Raw genomic sequence first — 18,034 nt, forward strand, 5'->3', positions numbered from 1 at the left:
ACAAGAACTTGAGGGTTGATGAAGTCCGTCCCAGTTAACAGCATAATCTACGCCTTAGGGTCCCCTCTAGATTCCTCTACAAAGATAATCAAGTAGATCCCATATGCACACATTTGACCAAATTGATCATCTCCGGCTCTGGTGATTAAGCCTGCCTGATGAACCAAAAGCAGGGCGAAGCTGCCTATGGACTGCCTGCGGACAAAACGGATCAAACAAAATGAACTCTACCGAACGTTTTAACAACGGAAACTGAAGGCCGTCTGTTTGCTGCAGATTACTCAGGTGAATATCCAAATGCCACTTACTAGGAGAGACTTCACTGACTTTTTGGTTCCAGTAATTTTATCACGCATCTGAGCAGGGAAGCACTCGGCCAACTTACTGTTCAAGTCAGGGTGTGACAGTCGCCCAGCTTAGAAAATTGCAGCGAACTTTCTTACCGCCATATCGATCTTGATTGATATGAGAACTTGGTGCAGCCGGGAAACTGGTCTTTTGCGTTGTCTTATGTAAGAACTGAAACACAAAGTGCCTCTTCCTAATGACTTTTCTAGTGTAAATTTCTGATCCTTTGAAAGGCTTAACAGCCTTGTTTGCTATCTTCTCAGAGTTTTGAGTTGACGCAAAGTTTTCCTGTTTATAAGGGAGACCGGATATCACAACCTGTCCATAGGACATGCCGTTATCGGAAATCTGAAGCTGTGATGGACCCGTTTGCAAAAATACGATGACTGAAAGGCAAGCGAAAGTAACGCATGCTTGAGATTTCTCAGCGACGCTCAATCCTGTATGCTATTCTGTTAGCTACATCTATCTCTTGGTGTTTGCTTTTGGCTGACCACGATTCTTGTTTCAGTCTAAATACAACGCTTTTGCTGACCTGCATTAAAGTACTGAAATTAGGAACCTGTAGCATAAGGTGGCCCTAGTTTCGAAAAAAAATTATGGCCTGATTCACATAGTCTGACATTTCAACGCTGATAGCCAGTTGAATAACTAGTGGCTGCTAGAGTCATAGGTGGTTGCATTTCATTAAAAATAAAATTGTGCCAGCTAATTCAAACACGATGGATGTTTAGACTCGCACAACAGCTGTTAGTTTCACAAGTACTCAGAAGAGTCTACGCAGTAGACAGTAGGCCCACTCAATGGACCAAGGATAACAGCATCGTCAACGGAGTCCAGGAGGTTGATAACTAGACCAAGTTGTATTCTTTCAGATTGGCTTGGAGGATAGTATCCTTGACGGCAATAAACACCACGCGAATGTTCTCCGTATCTACGGGATTGGAGCGAAAATGCGAACAAATAGCTTACATAAATTTCTGAACTTTATTCAAAATACAGTGAAGCTAATAATAGATATATTAAAGAAAAACCTGAGTCGTTCTCCGAAAGAATGCATTTACTCCACCGACCTCAACTTGTATTCCACTTTCGACAAAAATGCAACTTTTTTGAGTTGGGCATTGAAGATAGGCAATTAAGCTCTTTAAATTGCTTAAATAGTCAGGATTCTCAACAGTTCTTCTGCAGCGCTTCTCCTGTTGCCATATTCTTCATATTTAATTATGCCCTGTCCAAAAGTAAGTTACTCACACTGATTTAAACGAACCGGTCGTGGCTGACTCGTTTGAACTTCAACTTCTACCAGGGAGGTCACAAGTTCGAATTCTCACCACTGGTGATTAAAAAAATAATGATAAAACAGATATATCTGGCCTATGAGCTTTCTGTCGTAAGTCATCTTCAGGCAAAGGACTAAATACCAACTAAAAAAGGGGTGACACTGAATAAAATGGCAGAAATTCAAAATGGACCAGCAACACCGAATGATAGCCTTCAGTATTGCAAATCCAGTGGCTGATTCCCAGTTGACCACGAACATACCTGTTGCGCAAGTAAAATGAGAGTATACGGTTCGTTCAGCATCGATATTCAGATCTTGGTACATCTTCAGGACAAAATTTCTCGCAGAAATGGCGTCCTTTTCAGGTCCTGAAGTGGAAAAAGCACACCTTCTTTGAAGAAAATTTTATCGGGAGTGGGATTGTGTTAATTGTATGGAAGTTCGACAATTTATTAAGAATCTATTTTATTTTAAACACAAAAGAAGTTAAAAACTCGACTGTGATAATAAGTTTTTCGTTGCGACAATACTGACGGCCAGAAGAAGCTTTTCACCAGTCCCTTTTTCCTAGAAAGCGTTCAAAAACAACCTCTCCGTTTGAACGTTGACCATAGAGTTTTCAATCAAATGGAAAAAGTTTGGAACCGATTGAAAAGTCATCATTTCAGAAGAGCTTGGTAAAAAAAACTACCGATTGTTTACCAAGCTCTTCTGAAATGTTGACCATAGAGGTTAACTGAAAACTAACCAAAAATAATTATTACAATGTGTGAATCAGTGCTAGCGCAAAAAGGTGTGACTGATCACTCTGGAGACGCACGGCAGATTTTGTCATTCAATTAAGTATACATTATGTTCGTCATCAACGCAGTGCACATGTTCACTTTGTGCATTTGGAGATCGCTCACCTGTGAATTTGGGAAAGTAATCTTTCAAATGGGAATACTGAATTTTCTCCTCCAGAATATCCTTTTTATTCAAAAATAGTATGATCGATGCCGTTTGGAAGCACGGGTAATTAATGATGGTGCGGAAGAGTAGCAAGCTTTCTTCCATCCGGTTCTAAAACACAACGGAAATTAGGCGAAATGGTGTGAAAATTTTCCGGAAAGGCTTTGATGACAATTCGACCTTTGCGGCTAACTGCGAAAGAAAGCATCTAAATGAGGAGATCTAGGATTTTCTTCAGTGGATAAATGAAGAGATACGTGGAATAATAGAGCTGAATAGCAACCTTCATCGAGCTAAGGATCGGTCTACTGCAACTGGACAGCTCTAAAATGAATCACTGACATTAAAACCACAAAGCGTGATATGATACCAAGCTATAATATTCCATTGTTTTTCGAAGATGTACAAATTTCTGCCGTGGTAAACGGTTTATAGCTTGGAAAGGAAGCAAATATACCGAAACTAACGGCGGTTTCCAAGTCTCTCCACGTTACTGTAGCTTAAATGAGTAGTATGTTATCTCAACTACCAAACTGTTGATATGTTGACCAGCTCGACTAGGAAACCAAACCTTCTAGAATCGGATCCTTCGAAAAACCTGCTCACATGATAGGGATTCCATTTGAACTCTTTGAACAAAAACGAGGATGGCCAGCAGGAATAGACNTTTGGTTTTCCCAACGAGTTGGCTACGCTAGACCTCTAATAAAACTCTTGAACTGTTCGATACTAATCATGCAAAACTGATTCCAAAAATTCAGCGCGTCGGCTTAAATAAGGGCCACACAGCACTGAGAATATGTTAGCAACAATCCATGGGTCACCTTGGTCTATGATAATCTATCCTCAATGAAACTTTCTGTAGAGGTCGACCAAACTAGTTCTGTTATAAGTGTCTTCACCTATTCCGCTTGAATGCAGTCCTGAAGTTTTGCGGGATAGGTATTTTGTTCATAGTCACACCACTCTCGTTTGGACGGTCGTGCTCCTGTTCTGGCGTAGTTATTCCGGTGAGTCCACACCAAAAGGAAGCACTGGACTCGAGTTTCGCTGTTATTAGAACGACCGTTCAAACGAGAGTGGCGTGACGATGAACAAAATACCTATTCTGCAAAACCCCAAAATTGCAATCAAAAATTTGTCCAGTGGGTTTCAATTGTGTGCCACGCTACCTGACTGGGAAGTCTTGACTAGCGGGCCAATCGATCGTCAAAACCAGGACATTTACTGGGTCGTTGTTCGATTACTCGGGCACACCAATCACATCGCTCAAGTGCGAACGCGTTCGCCTGTTTAGACGTGAAGATTCAGATGCGTCCAACGTGTGTTGGTGGAGTAGTGGTTACACCCTAGCCTCGCAAATGTCCGGGGTTCAAATCCCGGCACGGCCATTAGATATGCACTGGTGATGAGCTCTAATAAGAGCGAAACTCGAGTGCTTCCCTTTGGTGTGGACTCACACGAATAATTAAACCAGAACAGGAGCATGACTATTCCGCTTGACTCGTTCAAAGTCCGGTGTTTGACAGAAGAGTTCTCGGAGCGACACTTGCGCAAACTTTGCCTCAAGCGCGTGGACTTTCCACTTTCCCTGTTTGCTGTGAAAATCCTCATCCTCACCAATTCTGAAGATCAGTGTGCTCCTTCACTTGCACCGGTAATGCCCCCTTAGCCCGCGAACAGCCCTCAGGGAATTTAAATACTGATACAAAAGCTGTCAAGGGAATAAAAGTAGGACGTGTTTTTTTAAATAAGCTAGCTTTCGGATCAACATTATTGGGTGTATCAAGCTCCGAAGCGAATCCTTATCTCAAAACAACATGAAAAGGTTGCAACAGATTTGACTGGTTGTTAGGCGGATTCTTGCGCCAAAAACAGCTTTACCGCTCTCGGTTAGGCCTTGCTACGGCCAAAATGCTTAACACACACGTGAATGGCCAGAAGATAGGGCTGTTTGGCGGTATCAAGGCGAGCTCTGATTGGTCGAAAGTGTGGACTCAACAGCCAGTCAGGATTTACTATCTGCTGAATGTCGCTTGCTAGTGGCACACCCGGAAGGCCTCAAAATTTCTAGAATGTAGTTGCCGCATGCACTTTAAATGCAACGCACTGCACACGCTTCTTCCGCCTGGTTTTGAGCGTTTACCACACTTTCTGTGCTCTCAGTGGTTCTCCTGCGGAAAACATGGAAGATTCAGACCTAGAACTGAGCTAGGGTATTACTTTATCACACTCCCTAAACCTTCATAGGCGGTCATTTTACGTCTGAACTAATGCCTTAACCGAAGTCCGGTCGTTAACACGCGACCTTCTGTGAAACCTGATGCTTCGGTTGGAACGATATTTGAGATATCGCCACAAATATATAGACGTACTGCACTATTCATAAGGTGTGTGAAAACACTGAGGACTGTGCCTACGTGATAAGCCCCAAGAAGGGCGAAACCGGTCAAGGAAGGTCCGCGAGGTTTCAGCAACCTTATGAGTAGTGCATTACATATATACGTGCATCGCGATATCTCGAATATCGTAGCGACTAAAACATAAGACGGCCTGATGCAGCACATCCATTGGCCTTGAAACATCACAAACGAGAGATTCAGCTGGGTTCCAGGTGATTCTCTCGAAAAACCAAATTAGTCTGCAAATGAGTGTGTTTCGTTAATACTTTCATCGATTTTGCTTCAAAGGCATCCGGTCCGTCAGATGTGCACATCTAGTTCAAGCAGAAGCTCTCAAAGAGCGAGACTTCGTATTTATGCTACTGGTGCTCGTGACAGAGAACCCTTCAAAGGTTGCAGCGAATACGACCTGGTACGTCTGAGACAGTCGAGCAACGTATCTTGCTAGGACCTGAGTTCGACTGCATCAACTATAATTTTGATAGACCTACAAAAAAGGCTCTCTGGATGTTGTTATGTCTGTTGATATGAGCAACTTCGACGCCAGTCGTCTGAGCGTAGTAGACTGTAGTTTATCTACCAACCGATGAAGATGCTGTCTCAAATAGAGACAGCCAAAACGCCCACCTCAGTGAACGGAATGGTAGCAGTGAGCTACCAACATTCTCATCGATGGCGAACCTGGTTCGCTATCTCGAAATGGCAAAAAGCGAGCATGTGGACTGTTCATTGGACAGTTCAATGATCCAGCGGAAACCTGGTTTCATCATGCACTGGATGAAGCACAATAAACCGGGGGTTTGAGCAGCCGTTGTTGGGAAAATTTCTGGAAAACTCTCTGCTCTGTATTACGCATTCGGTGAATTATCTGTGCTTTTCATGTAGGGTTTCTGTCATTCTCTGCCACAAATTTGGAGTAACAAATTAAACCCCACTGTTGGTAAATCCCCTCCATCGACGTCACTCTCTTGAAAAGGGATAATGGCACATCTATGAAGCAAAGTTAGGACCTGAAGTCGGTTAAATATGTTAAACGAGAAATTGCAATAAAAATGCAACAAATACCTAAACAATCCAGGATAAAAGTGTGACAGTTACAATTTGCTAGGACTTACGAACGGATGCAGTATCCACACCTCGACGGTTCACCGTGGAATACGTACACACTGATACCAAAGTGATAGTTTAAAGGTCCTATTGCGTGGGTGAGAGAGCTAAGAAGATTAAGAAGGCCCTAGATATTGGCTTATATTATGTTATATCTGGTTTATTACTTCTATTCTGAGGAGAGGTCCTCAGTTACAACAAGCCAATGTAATTAACATGTGAGGCACCTAATCATGAGGTGGAAGGTGCAAACTGATAAAAACAACCGGTCTGGTTAAAAACGATTCCAGTAGACCTCGCATCTCTACACACGAGAACACAGTTCTACTCGTGATCAAGAGTCGCCTACCATGAGCGTGTAGCTTGTCATGCGACCCAATACACCCCATTGAACTGTGCACAAACTAGCCTGAATACCTACCAGATTACCTGTGATTATTTTAAAAATCCGCATCGTTATCTGGATAGAAGACTGTTTTCTGACCGACCTACTATGCAAAAAAAAGACAGCGATTAACCGGAGAGTTGTCACTGGAAGAGGTCCAGTGTGATCTACGATTCTGTACGACTATGACCCCACACATTGGAGTGAATACCGATCAACAAGAAGGAAACTAATCACTGAAAACTCTTCGATAGCTCACTATCGGCTTCGCCTTTCTGGGGACTCACCAAATTGGCATAGTCACCGAGACTCCTTTAACTCTCTTTGCTATGAGAACCCAGTTTGCACGAAATTAGTCCTATTTCGAGCAAGGACGAACTAGTTGGTGAAGTCTCAACCATATGGGCGACAGTTAGGACTTCTGTGGTTCAAAATTGAAGTAACAGAGTAACAGTAACATACTTCGTTATTGTTTTCTACCAGTACTTGGTCATATTCGTTCAGAGCGACTAGAAAAATTATGGAAGTCACATTCTCAAAGCTGTGTATCCACTTTCGCCGTTCGGATCGCTGGCCACCCACGTCAACAATCCTAAAGGACAAAGATAGGTGGAGATCCATAAGTCAACTGTTGGAAACACAGTAACTTTTAAAGAATACTCAGCCATCTTACATTTGGAAGTCAAAACAGCTTACTTGACAGTTTCGAAAAGAATAACTGTGATGCAACCTAATGATTAGCGAAGCCAACATTCGAAGAAGAAATGTGCTTCACAGACCAAAGATGAGTTGAAAACCATGTTTGTTCTGCAAACTACCGCAACTTACGAATGTCCCATCCGCGAAGATTGCTCAGCAGACATTGTGATAAAACAAACCCCGTAACATGTACGATCACTGGGTAAAACTAAGCACCAGATTAATCCGGCTATACAGTTCACAATGATCCATCCAGTTCCACCATATCACTCACAGGCGAGCAGTCACAACGGCAGAAGCATTCGACTACAAGAGCCATCCCTTTGGCATTTGAATACCTTGCAATTCAGGTGTGCTTTGGATGTCTGGCAGCTATTTACCTGTGCTTGAGCGCTAGTTCTAAGGTATCGCATATCATGGCTGATACCCTGAAAGTCCACGAACGAGCTTGTGTCTGTTAGTTGGAGTGTGATTAATCAAGACAGGCTTGTGCCCGTTCCTAAGGTGAGATGTTAGTAGGGATGAACAGATGTAGTGCAAAACACTAGGCGCTTGCGTGACATACCATTTTGTTGAAGCTTTGGAGTGAAAATTCGACCTAAATGATTGCACAAATTTCAGTTCTAAAGGCACATTCAAATGTTAGGTATGACAGACAAGAATGTACACCATTTCGCAAACTTTTCTAGGTCGGTTATATCCACGAATTTAGAAACTGCTAGCTTGTATTTTGTTTACCGAGAAGTTGCGCTACGTATCAAAGCACTGAGTGATATGGAGGGGTTCTGCTGTCCAAGTCGACAATTACTTGCGTTTCATGGGTAATTACAAGCGCGTCGGTATCGTTTATTGATTATTCAGCCCCCATAGTTTGCACAATGCGCTCGCGCAATAACACAATATCACAGGAGTGATAAATGGATGTGACCAGCAAAATGGATTCCAGAAGCATTTCGCCTCATCTAATTTGGCAAACGCATAGAAGGAACCCACCATTTTCTGTCCCGAAATCTGAGAACAACAAGGCTTGTTACAAGCGGATAATGGAGACTTCAACTATTTATCAGCATGAAAGTTGAGTTTTCCGCTAAACAGTAAAGGTAGAATGGGTACAACGTCAACGTAATATATATAAACCACTATCCTACATTGCTAATTCGAGACCCTCCGAGTGGCTCGCAGGGCATTGCTCTGTCAATCAGTGGCAACGGTGTCTTAGAGCATGGCAGTCTCAACCGATTCATGGTATCTGAAAAGAATCTAAACAAATCCGAACAAACAGAACGCTAGGAAATGGTGGAGAAAACTGTTGCCGTGAAATCAGGATCGATTGGATTCTATTTAGACTGGTCGCAAACCAAACACTGATATGAAACATCCTGGTTTTCTGAAAACTGGAAACCGTAAAAAGTATCTTATAGTACTCAGCGGTAGACATTGTTTGTAGCACTGACGAATTGTTTGCCCGGAAGCAAACTTCAAAGCACACTTACCTAAAGACCGTTGAGTCCAAATTGAAGGGGTATTCGATTATTCCTGTTGTCGGAACTCGAACTCGCAGGATATCTTGGAGGTTTGGGAGAAATGCTGGATCGGCAATCCGCTCGAAGTTGTCAAGATAGCTGAAACAGTAATACATTGCTTTACTCACCAACCACACAAATTCAGGCTTGTTCTATTCGCCTTCCCAAATTCGGTGACGTATTTGGCAAATAGGATAAAACGCTATATAGCTTTCGAGAAGTACACCCATTTGCAAATTAGTTTGGTTTTCACGAGAGACCCAAATGAATCTCTCGTTTATGATATTCTACAACTGAATGTCCTGCCTTGTGAGTAGTTTCCTTTATGAAAATATACTGCGATATCTTGAATATCGTACCAAAAGAAACATGAGGCGGCCTGTGTGCAGCACATTCAGTTGTAGAATATCATTAACGAAAGATTCAGTTTAGTCTCTCGTGAAAACCAAATTGATTTGCAAATGAGTGTAGTTCTCAAAAAAGTCCAATTTGGGTTCAAGTGGAACATAAGGAAACTCCGGGACTGTGCCTAACTGATGAGCACCGAAAAGGGCGAAACCGGTCATGAGCTGTCGAAGAGTTTTCAGCAAACTTGTGAATAGTTTCCACCATTCTGCTTGTTTTATGATGAAGCTCATTTTGGATTACTGGTACGGAAAATCTGGTAACTGGCCCCTAACGATTGTCATTCCATACAAACAACTTCAATTATACACTAATGAAGTTTCTACACATGGCATCCACGCACTGGATCACTTAGTACGCGGTGACTCTTCATTATCCAGATACTTTGTTGTAGTCATGTGATCGTACATGTATTCATCTGAGAAGCTGAAAGAAAGTTCATATTTAGCGAAGTAGCTGATGAGAGTTTGTTCCGTCCTGATTTCGCCACGTCCAACTACATGAGCTGGCGCAAGAACCTGGAGGCGTCAAGGTAACGAACGTAGTGTGAAGATTGAGTATTTTAAATTCTGGTTCCCAATCCCAAACGCTTGTAGAGTTCATGATTGGCGCGATGCCAAATAGCTCTAACAATCAGGAAGCCACTGTTCAGTTTTCTGTTGTTGAAAAATTCAAGCACCTAATCAGTACTACCAACCAAAGTTCTCACTATCAACAAATCATTTCTATATTCAAGAATACACCTGGAATGTATGTGGAGGTGGTAGTAACTACTTGTCGGACATAGATTGGTCACACTGTCAAGGACAAGTTACTTGTGGGTTCTTCTGCTCTGACGCAGGTTATGTTAAACAAAAATGCCTATTCATCACAAAATGTAGCATATATATATCATCAAAATGCTAGTTGGTGGGATCGCTTACTACTTCGACGAATCCGTCAGCTGAAACTCACGCCGACGTTCGTAGCACTCCTTCATTCCTGGATCAGCCCAAAGCTGACTAATCGCGACCACTTTATCGGGCTCCAACTGAGTAACGGATTCAGCGTCAACCTCACGAATAAGTTCGACGTTTGCCTAAGTAGAATGTGAAAGTTGTAGAAATACTCATGATAACTTTGGCGAAAAACAAAGGATTTATCAGTATAAACCTCAATAAAGACGTAGATGGAGCTACACTTGACTTCTCGTTCTTGAAGCGGCGATTGCCAAAACTTAGGTTTTGCTTGGCAACTGGTAACAATAATCTTTGGCGGGTGGAATACGTGTTCCAGGGTGTAGGCTACAGATAACTAGAGAGGTGATGTTTGACATTGTGGGACAACATTACGTGATACGTAGTTTTGATTAATAGTAACTTTAGCACAGAAATTTCTAAGGATATAGACCGAATTCAGTATGTACTTGTCACCCATTTTTGAAAATTGGAGCACTGCTGATATCAGTGATTATACTAAGCAACTAAGTCTCTGTTTCTTGTTTATTGAAACGACATGACTTTGCAAGTGGGCTTCGTCACACCAGCGGTATCCCTCTAACACTATATCTGTATTTGATCAAAGTGCTATTCAAGGGTGTTCAACTGACTGACCGTCGCCTGTTTCCAGTTGCTCTTTCGTTTTCCAGTTGCTTTTGTGCGGAGTCGCCGTTTCATTGTCTAATCTCTATGCTCCAGTTGCTGTAACAGTTTGTAATTAACAAGCAACACCATTGCTTCAAAGTGTGCACCCAACATTTGTTAAATAACCAGGACATAATTTATCTATCAGCTCAGAATTACAGTGTCATCCGTCGTCATGATTGCTAAATGTGTAAAGTTGGTTCTCCAACAGGAGGTAAAGCACAGGCCGATAACGCCAGTCAGGCGAACTCCCGAGTTGAATCGACAAATCATATCGATGCATCTTACAACGCCGAAGTCTAGTCTTTTACGAAGTTGAATCTGGACTACACAGTTAGACAGTCAGACAGTTTTCGGCTGCACCCAGTCTATTCAACTGCGCAATATATCTTATAGGCAGATCATTTCTCCTAGATAATTTATTTGACATATTTGCCCCGCCGCTAAATACATCAACAGTTCAAGCGTCAGTTTCCACATCGGTATCAAGTCGGCAATCGGCTCGACGACAAAACTTTGTGACCGATCCAGTTTTGTACTCGAAAATTACGACACAAGCAACACATCAAACAAGAGAATGACATATCACACAGCCGTACATTTTACCTCACCAGCAGTTTTCCCCATCTGACCAACAGAATGTAGCGTAAAGCGTCACTTCGCAATCAGGTGATAGTTTTGTTCGTTTCCAGAACCTGACATGCCCTATTAATTACTTAATCATTGATTCTCGTATAGATTAGAGCTTTGCCGCCTCCACATGTGTTTTTGCTACTTGTTGGATCAAAACTGTTTGTTACAGCCGTTGACACCGGGGACCCATCCAGGATATCAATATCATAGCAGCTTGACAAGACTATGGCCTGTAAAAACCCAGGTCTAATCACACTTCAGACGCCTTGGTCATTTTCAAACACGGATTTATTTTCACAAAAAAGATTAATACTCTCCTATGGTACACTGTCGATAATCCCTATTAAAACCACACTATCGCTTCTTGATTCACAAATCAGTTATATCAGGCACCGCCTACAGTGTGTACCTGTCGATCCCTGTCTCATCATCATCGCCATCATCATCGACAGCATAACATCAGTTTCTAACAGTGATGCCTCTCTCTGTCACTAGCGAATAGGATTGTGGCAGCAATAACCGTTCTACAACATGTATGTAGTTTTTACAGCTGAGGAGGCAGAAGAAGATAGTGATGATGCTGATGATGAGAAGTAGCTCTGTAATTAGGCATGATTGATAGCCATAAGAGATTAGATTCGGGAATGTTTGAAGGCTGAACTGACTAGGTTCACACTGACGGGAACGCAGTTGGCGTGTAAGTATACAACCCACACGCGTGCGCAATCCACAGACTGCTCACGACAACATGTTTTGTTACCGAGACAAATACATGACTACCGATCGTTGCTTAATGAGTAGTCAGCAACAATGCCAGCATTCGAAGTTAGTTGTTCTCTTTTAAAACTTTGTGCGCAAACACTTGTTTTCACGCTCCTGATGATGACCTAGAGACTTGGCTTCTTGGGTCACCCCCTTGTCAGCAAAATTCAGTTGCAACGTCAGACGCCGTTGCAAAGGTGTCATTCTTGACCAGTGTGGGTGCGAGTGAGAATATCACACCAATGGACCGCAAATATCGGGCAAAACTTTTTAACAGCTCAATGATCACTCAATGATCTACAGTACGGTCAGTCCAGTACTGGAAAAGATGGGTAATTTTGATGAACTGTTGCACCACACTGGACAATGATTGTAACTCTGCTCAACATCGAAAATTAAGTCATGAAGATGAGCGTTTTGTGATCTACACCCAGTAGTTCGTCCCATTAGCTATCGCAATAGAGTTGACCAAGTGATCATTCACTCAAAGCCAGTGACCTTTGTTCTCCCCCATTTTGTGATTTATCTTCAAATTCTCAGAGTGCAAATGCAGCCCCGGACTGCTGAATGGCCATCAGTTCATTCTCTTCGTAAACCTACACTTCTCAGCCGGTATTCCCATTTGCGAAATATCGTCTTCCTCGGACATTTTTGATTACTTGATCACCTCATTTGTGTACTTTCCGGTCTTCTTATATCCCTTGGTATTTTCGATATTGTTAGCTTCTTCACAGGGTTTGTAGTTAGTTAGAGCACATTTTGGTGAATGATATTACTATAATTTTCATACACCCTAGTGCACCACTTGTGTCCTATGAACTTACAAGTGCAACGTACGGCTGGAGCAGTTGTGTAGTAACGTTTTGAATCGTTTGCCAGAAACCAATGACCCTAGGCGTTTACTCTCGACGTTTTTGGAGCTTCAACCCATAGACTGCATTTGCTATACACCGAGAGGGCAACAATATGGTAAATATAGTGAACCACAAAAATTTGTGCAGATTAAGCAAGGACTATGGGACCAGATGTTCTTTCACCTTTGCTACTCAGGGAATAAAACTGATGTCCGCACGGAATCAGCCACCAACCTGTTCAGTCAAGGTTTACATTTTACAAAGGAGTCACATAGTTCCGAAACTTAGCTTGCACAAAAACTTCCTTAAAACGAATTGAAAGAAAATTCCAAGGTGGAATGAAAACTACTGGGCCTAATAATGCCAGTTGGCCCACTGAAAACCATATTTTACGCTGGAAACCGTTCCACACTACCACCATTTTATTGATCACCTCGACAGAAATAACAAGACTATACGAGTGTCATTTGCGGATTATACAGACTTATATGGCAGTACCGAATTCTCCATAAGGCAGAAATGGACAGATCCAGAACTGTTCCACCGACAGCTACAGTTTACGGGTCTAAGTGACCGAACATCCACTCTGCCGACTGACTCTGGTGTTCTTCAAAGATCTACACTACATCTTAATTTTTATGTATTCCAGCTGCATTAACATTCATGATTCTTCCATTCTAGATGGGTCTGCCAACGTGTTGTGGTCGGCCATTCCGGGTGCATTGAGAAAAAGTACTCAGCCTAAGCTTAAAAACCGGGATGAATGAACACCTGAATTGGCCTGAGGAGCGATGACTATCCCTCAGGAACCTTGATGATGATGAGAGGAAGCTCTGTAACCCCATAATCTTCGCTGTCAATGTCTTTGTTCAAAAATTAGACCTGACAAAGTGAAGGAGGCCAACTTCCTTGATAAAAGTCGGATGGTTTCTTCATATGTAAAAGGTCTTTATCACAGGAGGGCCGGAAACTTTACATCCACTACCATACACTATAATCGGTTAGCAACCGCATTTACCCTCCCAATATGGGTGCATTATTCTTTTTGTAATTTGCAATACTTGGGAAGGATGTATACCCTATTGCAAGGACTCCAAAACACGTTTCAAAGTGCGTTGTGATTTCAAAGACTGTTTTTGTTAAATTTCAAGACAAAAACACAGTAAAGCGCAATCAATTTAGGTGGTAGCTCAAGGGAAAGAGTTTAGGAAACAATGACGTTCTCTTGCTGTCCGATATTCCAAGTGAATGAGCAAGCTTTCAAGCATAGCAAGAATTTCACAGTCATGAAATGTGTGTAACCTTATCGGTGACCGAAGGAAACCTCAGATTCAATGAATAAAGGTGAGCACATCATCGCACGTCAAGTAAACATATTAGATAGGATTATGGGTAAACGTAACACCTCTTCAATCTATATACATAGATGCGGGGACACTATAGCACTGTGAGAAAATTTGTAGTTTAAGCCATAGGTTACTGGATGAAATACCTCGGAAACGAACACAAGGTTCAGCACATTCACGTTGAACGCTCGTGAGACAGATAAACTCAGCGCGTCTTGAATGCGAAAAAGGGATTGCTTGTGGCAGAAAGAGGACAAAACGCGGAAGAAACGTAAGGTGAATACGCATGTGCCCGCGGAATGCACAGAAAACGCGAACGTGTCCATGAACTGCCTTTAGTGTGAGAAATACGGCATCTAACCAGAAATGCGCATAAACCAATCAATACTGGAGTGCACATTAGGGTTGGAGGCGCTTTCGTAGTAGACAGTTGAACTCATTCAGGTGAAGTACCCTTTCAGTGCCTAGCCACCACGCCATCCAAAGGAATCACGAGGGCTTGGATACTACCAGGTTACTCAGGTCGAGATTCAGAGGTCGGCTTCGAATCACGGATCTTCCGGTCAGCAAATTCGCGCTCTAACCACCGAGTCATCTCGCCCCGGTTGCTCAGTATAATCCATTCGAATGATCAAATTCCGTACATGTGTTCCATGTGTCGTGCACTATGTCACACAGCATCTGGGTTGAATAGCATACATTTTCTAAAATTCCCAAAGACCTTTGAAGTTGACTTAGCTTAGCCACTTGTGGAACAGAACGCCATTCTTAAACTTTTGGGTCGCACTACTGTTATGCGTGCATTTCTAGCCAACAAAGAACGCCCACAACATCTTAGATCAGCTAGACTGACTGAAGCACGCAATCGGTGTACTTTGGACCGCTATCCGGAATGCTGTCCAAAACTACACTGGTCGACGAGGTTAGATAAGATCCCTTTTTGAAGGGGTCATATAGGGCACGCGGACGAATGGTGTGCGAACCGTGTAACGGCCGAACAAATCTACCCGCAACTGAGCCGTCATCTAGGACCTTTCGTTTGGTGAGGGCCCACCATAACATGGTTCTTCTGCAGAGGGTGAATTTCATACTCCTCAAATGTCCATGCTGCCAAAAAGACGTTCGTTTGGTCCAATAGTGGTGCTCTCATCACAGCATTATTACCATCTATCTCCGATGTTGCATTCTAAATGACTGGGACCATATCGTCAATTTTTGAGCGGGGATCTAGAGTAGACGAATTCAACATAGTGGAAGAATACAACCTTAAGCAACACACCCAATTCGCGAATGGTTGAACGAGGCTAGTATGGTGAGCGCTCAAATGCGCATAATGAACTCAGAAGGGTAAACGGTGAATCTATCACTGTTTATATGAACTCATCAGAACCACGTCAATAGGCGATTTCTCCGACAACTTTCTTGAGAACAGAATTCTGGTGCGTACTTATTTGCTTACAGTGAAGCTCGCCAGTGGTTACCATAAGCTAACCAAATTCAAACTGGAAACATGTTACAATCGTTCTATTCAAATCTAATCGATGTCAGTCAGTGGTGGAAACAGCTGACCTGTATCGACCAGGAGGAACGAAGGAGACCTTAGGAAACTAAATCTAGCAACAAGTAGTAGAATGTATCGAGTTGGAAACCAGTTCGGAACAAGTATGCGCCAAACTGTCTAGTTATTACAACGCTGATTTTGGCTGTATTGAGCACAGAAATTAAGTAATAGTGACGGAAATCTGCACTTCTGAAGTAGCAACTTTAAGATCACGGCGAAACAAACACCTGAGTTGCATAAGAGCTAAATTCCGGAAAATCTCATATAAATATTCTTGCTTTGGTTGCTCTGTCGTCACTTTCTTTAATCCAAACGAATTATCTCTACTCGAAATTTTTCATACTCCGCTAAAAGTTTTCAATACACTACTCTAAGACCAGTGAATCTTATAAAAAGGGCTCCAGCAATTCCAGAAATGTGTACTGCGGGATGTTATCTAACAAGCAAAATATCTCCCAGAATGCAACATGGAATATCCAATAGATAACTCGCAAAATACCTTTCGAGTAATCCCTAAGTTTCAATCATATTTGTGGCTGCAATTAAGTCCAAACTACAGACGTCTGAAGAGAACGATGGGGAGCCGTTAGGAAAGAAGTGGAATTTGCCAGTGATTGGGGCATAGTGAGCCACTTTTTGCATAGCGAACTGAGGAACGGGTTAGGCGGGCCCTTCAAGGTTGTTTTACTACCAGCTATGCATTCAGTCGGCAGTTCGTGAACATCAAAGAAAGAAAAATATGACTTTCGGAATGGTCGTTGGTCTCTGTCATTTTACTCGAATGGGTGAAATGTAATTCCCTCACATAGATGTCCTAACGTGTAAATAAGTGCTTGATTGCGCCATCTGGCTGGGTGTCAGAATGTAATCAAACTCAATTTCAGTTGGCGGTAAGTGTATTCCTCGCCCGATACCTCTAGTGCGTCTACCCAAAAAGGTTCACTGGAACCACAGATCACCGGTCAGCTTAAAAGTCAGCCGATTTCAGCTGTATAAATTTACCTTTGTTGATAAAAAGTATATTTTTTGTCCAGTAAATGGAACACGTTCGCAGTAATTCAGGAAGTCACCGACATTTAATAGGTTGCTTAATTTCACAAATACTAATGTGGACAGGGAATTCAAAGAGGTTCGGATGAACAGATCATTTGTGATGTGCTTCAACTGAGCATGCAGTTCAACGATTACGTTAACCCGGTATAAAAACATGTTTTCCCTAATTATCCGTTTTATTTTTAGGACCCGCGTCCGCTGATAACGGAGAGGATGTGTAAAACCGACGTTCCGAGACAAACTCGTCCGGATGTGAAGAATATTTATCAAATATTGTCAACGATAATGTTCACTGCATCGAGTAAAAACTATTTTGAAGAGCGAGCCAGCTGTAGTTAACTGAATTTCGATCAGCGTAGTACAGTAAATAGTGCACAGGACAAACCCAAAATAGGATTTACACAAAAGCAGACCCAGAAATATGTTGCGTGCTGAGGTGTTGTGTTGTATTTGGAATGCAAAAGTTGCCTGTAGAATCAAACTGCCTTCAAATCGGATAAAGCTGAAAGCAAACCGAACCGCTGACTGTTTATCTTCACTCACCTGGTTATCTGGGTTCGAATAGGCTATGCCTAGCTTTTCGATTGCGTCCAACATTGTGTGCATAGCGATAAAAATGTTTTGATAGATGAGACCGATGAAAGCGCGTTTGTCGTCATCTGTGTAACCAGATCCGTGAATAATTCTCATCTGTTTGACGAATGTACTCTTCCCGGATTCACCGGTACCTGGAACAATTGGGAAAGCACATCGAAAGCGAGTGAGAAAACTCATTCTGAAGACTTTGCAGCCATATCTTCAAAAGGCTGAGTAATGCTTCCACAGGTAGTATACAGTTTAAATATGGACACTGGCCTATAAGCCCCCATAACGCCACGCTTATCTTCGTATAAACCAGGTCAGGAACGATGGTCGTTCCGTAGAACAAAGTTACCTACTGCACCACTAAGCCCATCTGTATAACACAAGTCTTTTGAGATTCAGATCAAGTCCATCCAAATTAATCCAACCTACATTAAATTTGCAGCATACATGCAATGGTATCATGGGCAAATGAACAAATAATTCGACATGCTTCGGTAGAATCGTCTTATATAT

The 18,034-nt window shown here is 42.3% G+C and overlaps 1 protein-coding gene across 1 annotated transcript in view; it reads right to left on the reverse strand.

The window, feature by feature from the left end:
- Nucleotides 1–1,199: 1,199 nt before the first annotated feature.
- T265_01494 (hypothetical protein) overlaps nt 1,200–18,034 on the reverse strand; it is a gene marked incomplete at both ends in the record, with an annotated part of 21,053 nt that continues 4,218 nt past the window's right edge. Inside the window, 5 exons of the mRNA XM_009165535.1 lie at nt 1,200–1,315; nt 1,894–2,021; nt 8,671–8,799; nt 10,029–10,183; nt 17,480–17,664. Of these exons, the coding sequence (XP_009163799.1) occupies nt 1,200–1,315; nt 1,894–2,021; nt 8,671–8,799; nt 10,029–10,183; nt 17,480–17,664 (713 nt within the window). The remainder of the gene's footprint in view (nt 1,316–1,893; nt 2,022–8,670; nt 8,800–10,028; nt 10,184–17,479; nt 17,665–18,034) is intronic.

The sequence above is a fragment of the Opisthorchis viverrini genome (assembly GCF_000715545.1).
Source record: "Opisthorchis viverrini unplaced genomic scaffold opera_v5_16, whole genome shotgun sequence".
Taxonomy (NCBI): Eukaryota; Metazoa; Platyhelminthes; class Trematoda; order Opisthorchiida; family Opisthorchiidae; genus Opisthorchis; species Opisthorchis viverrini.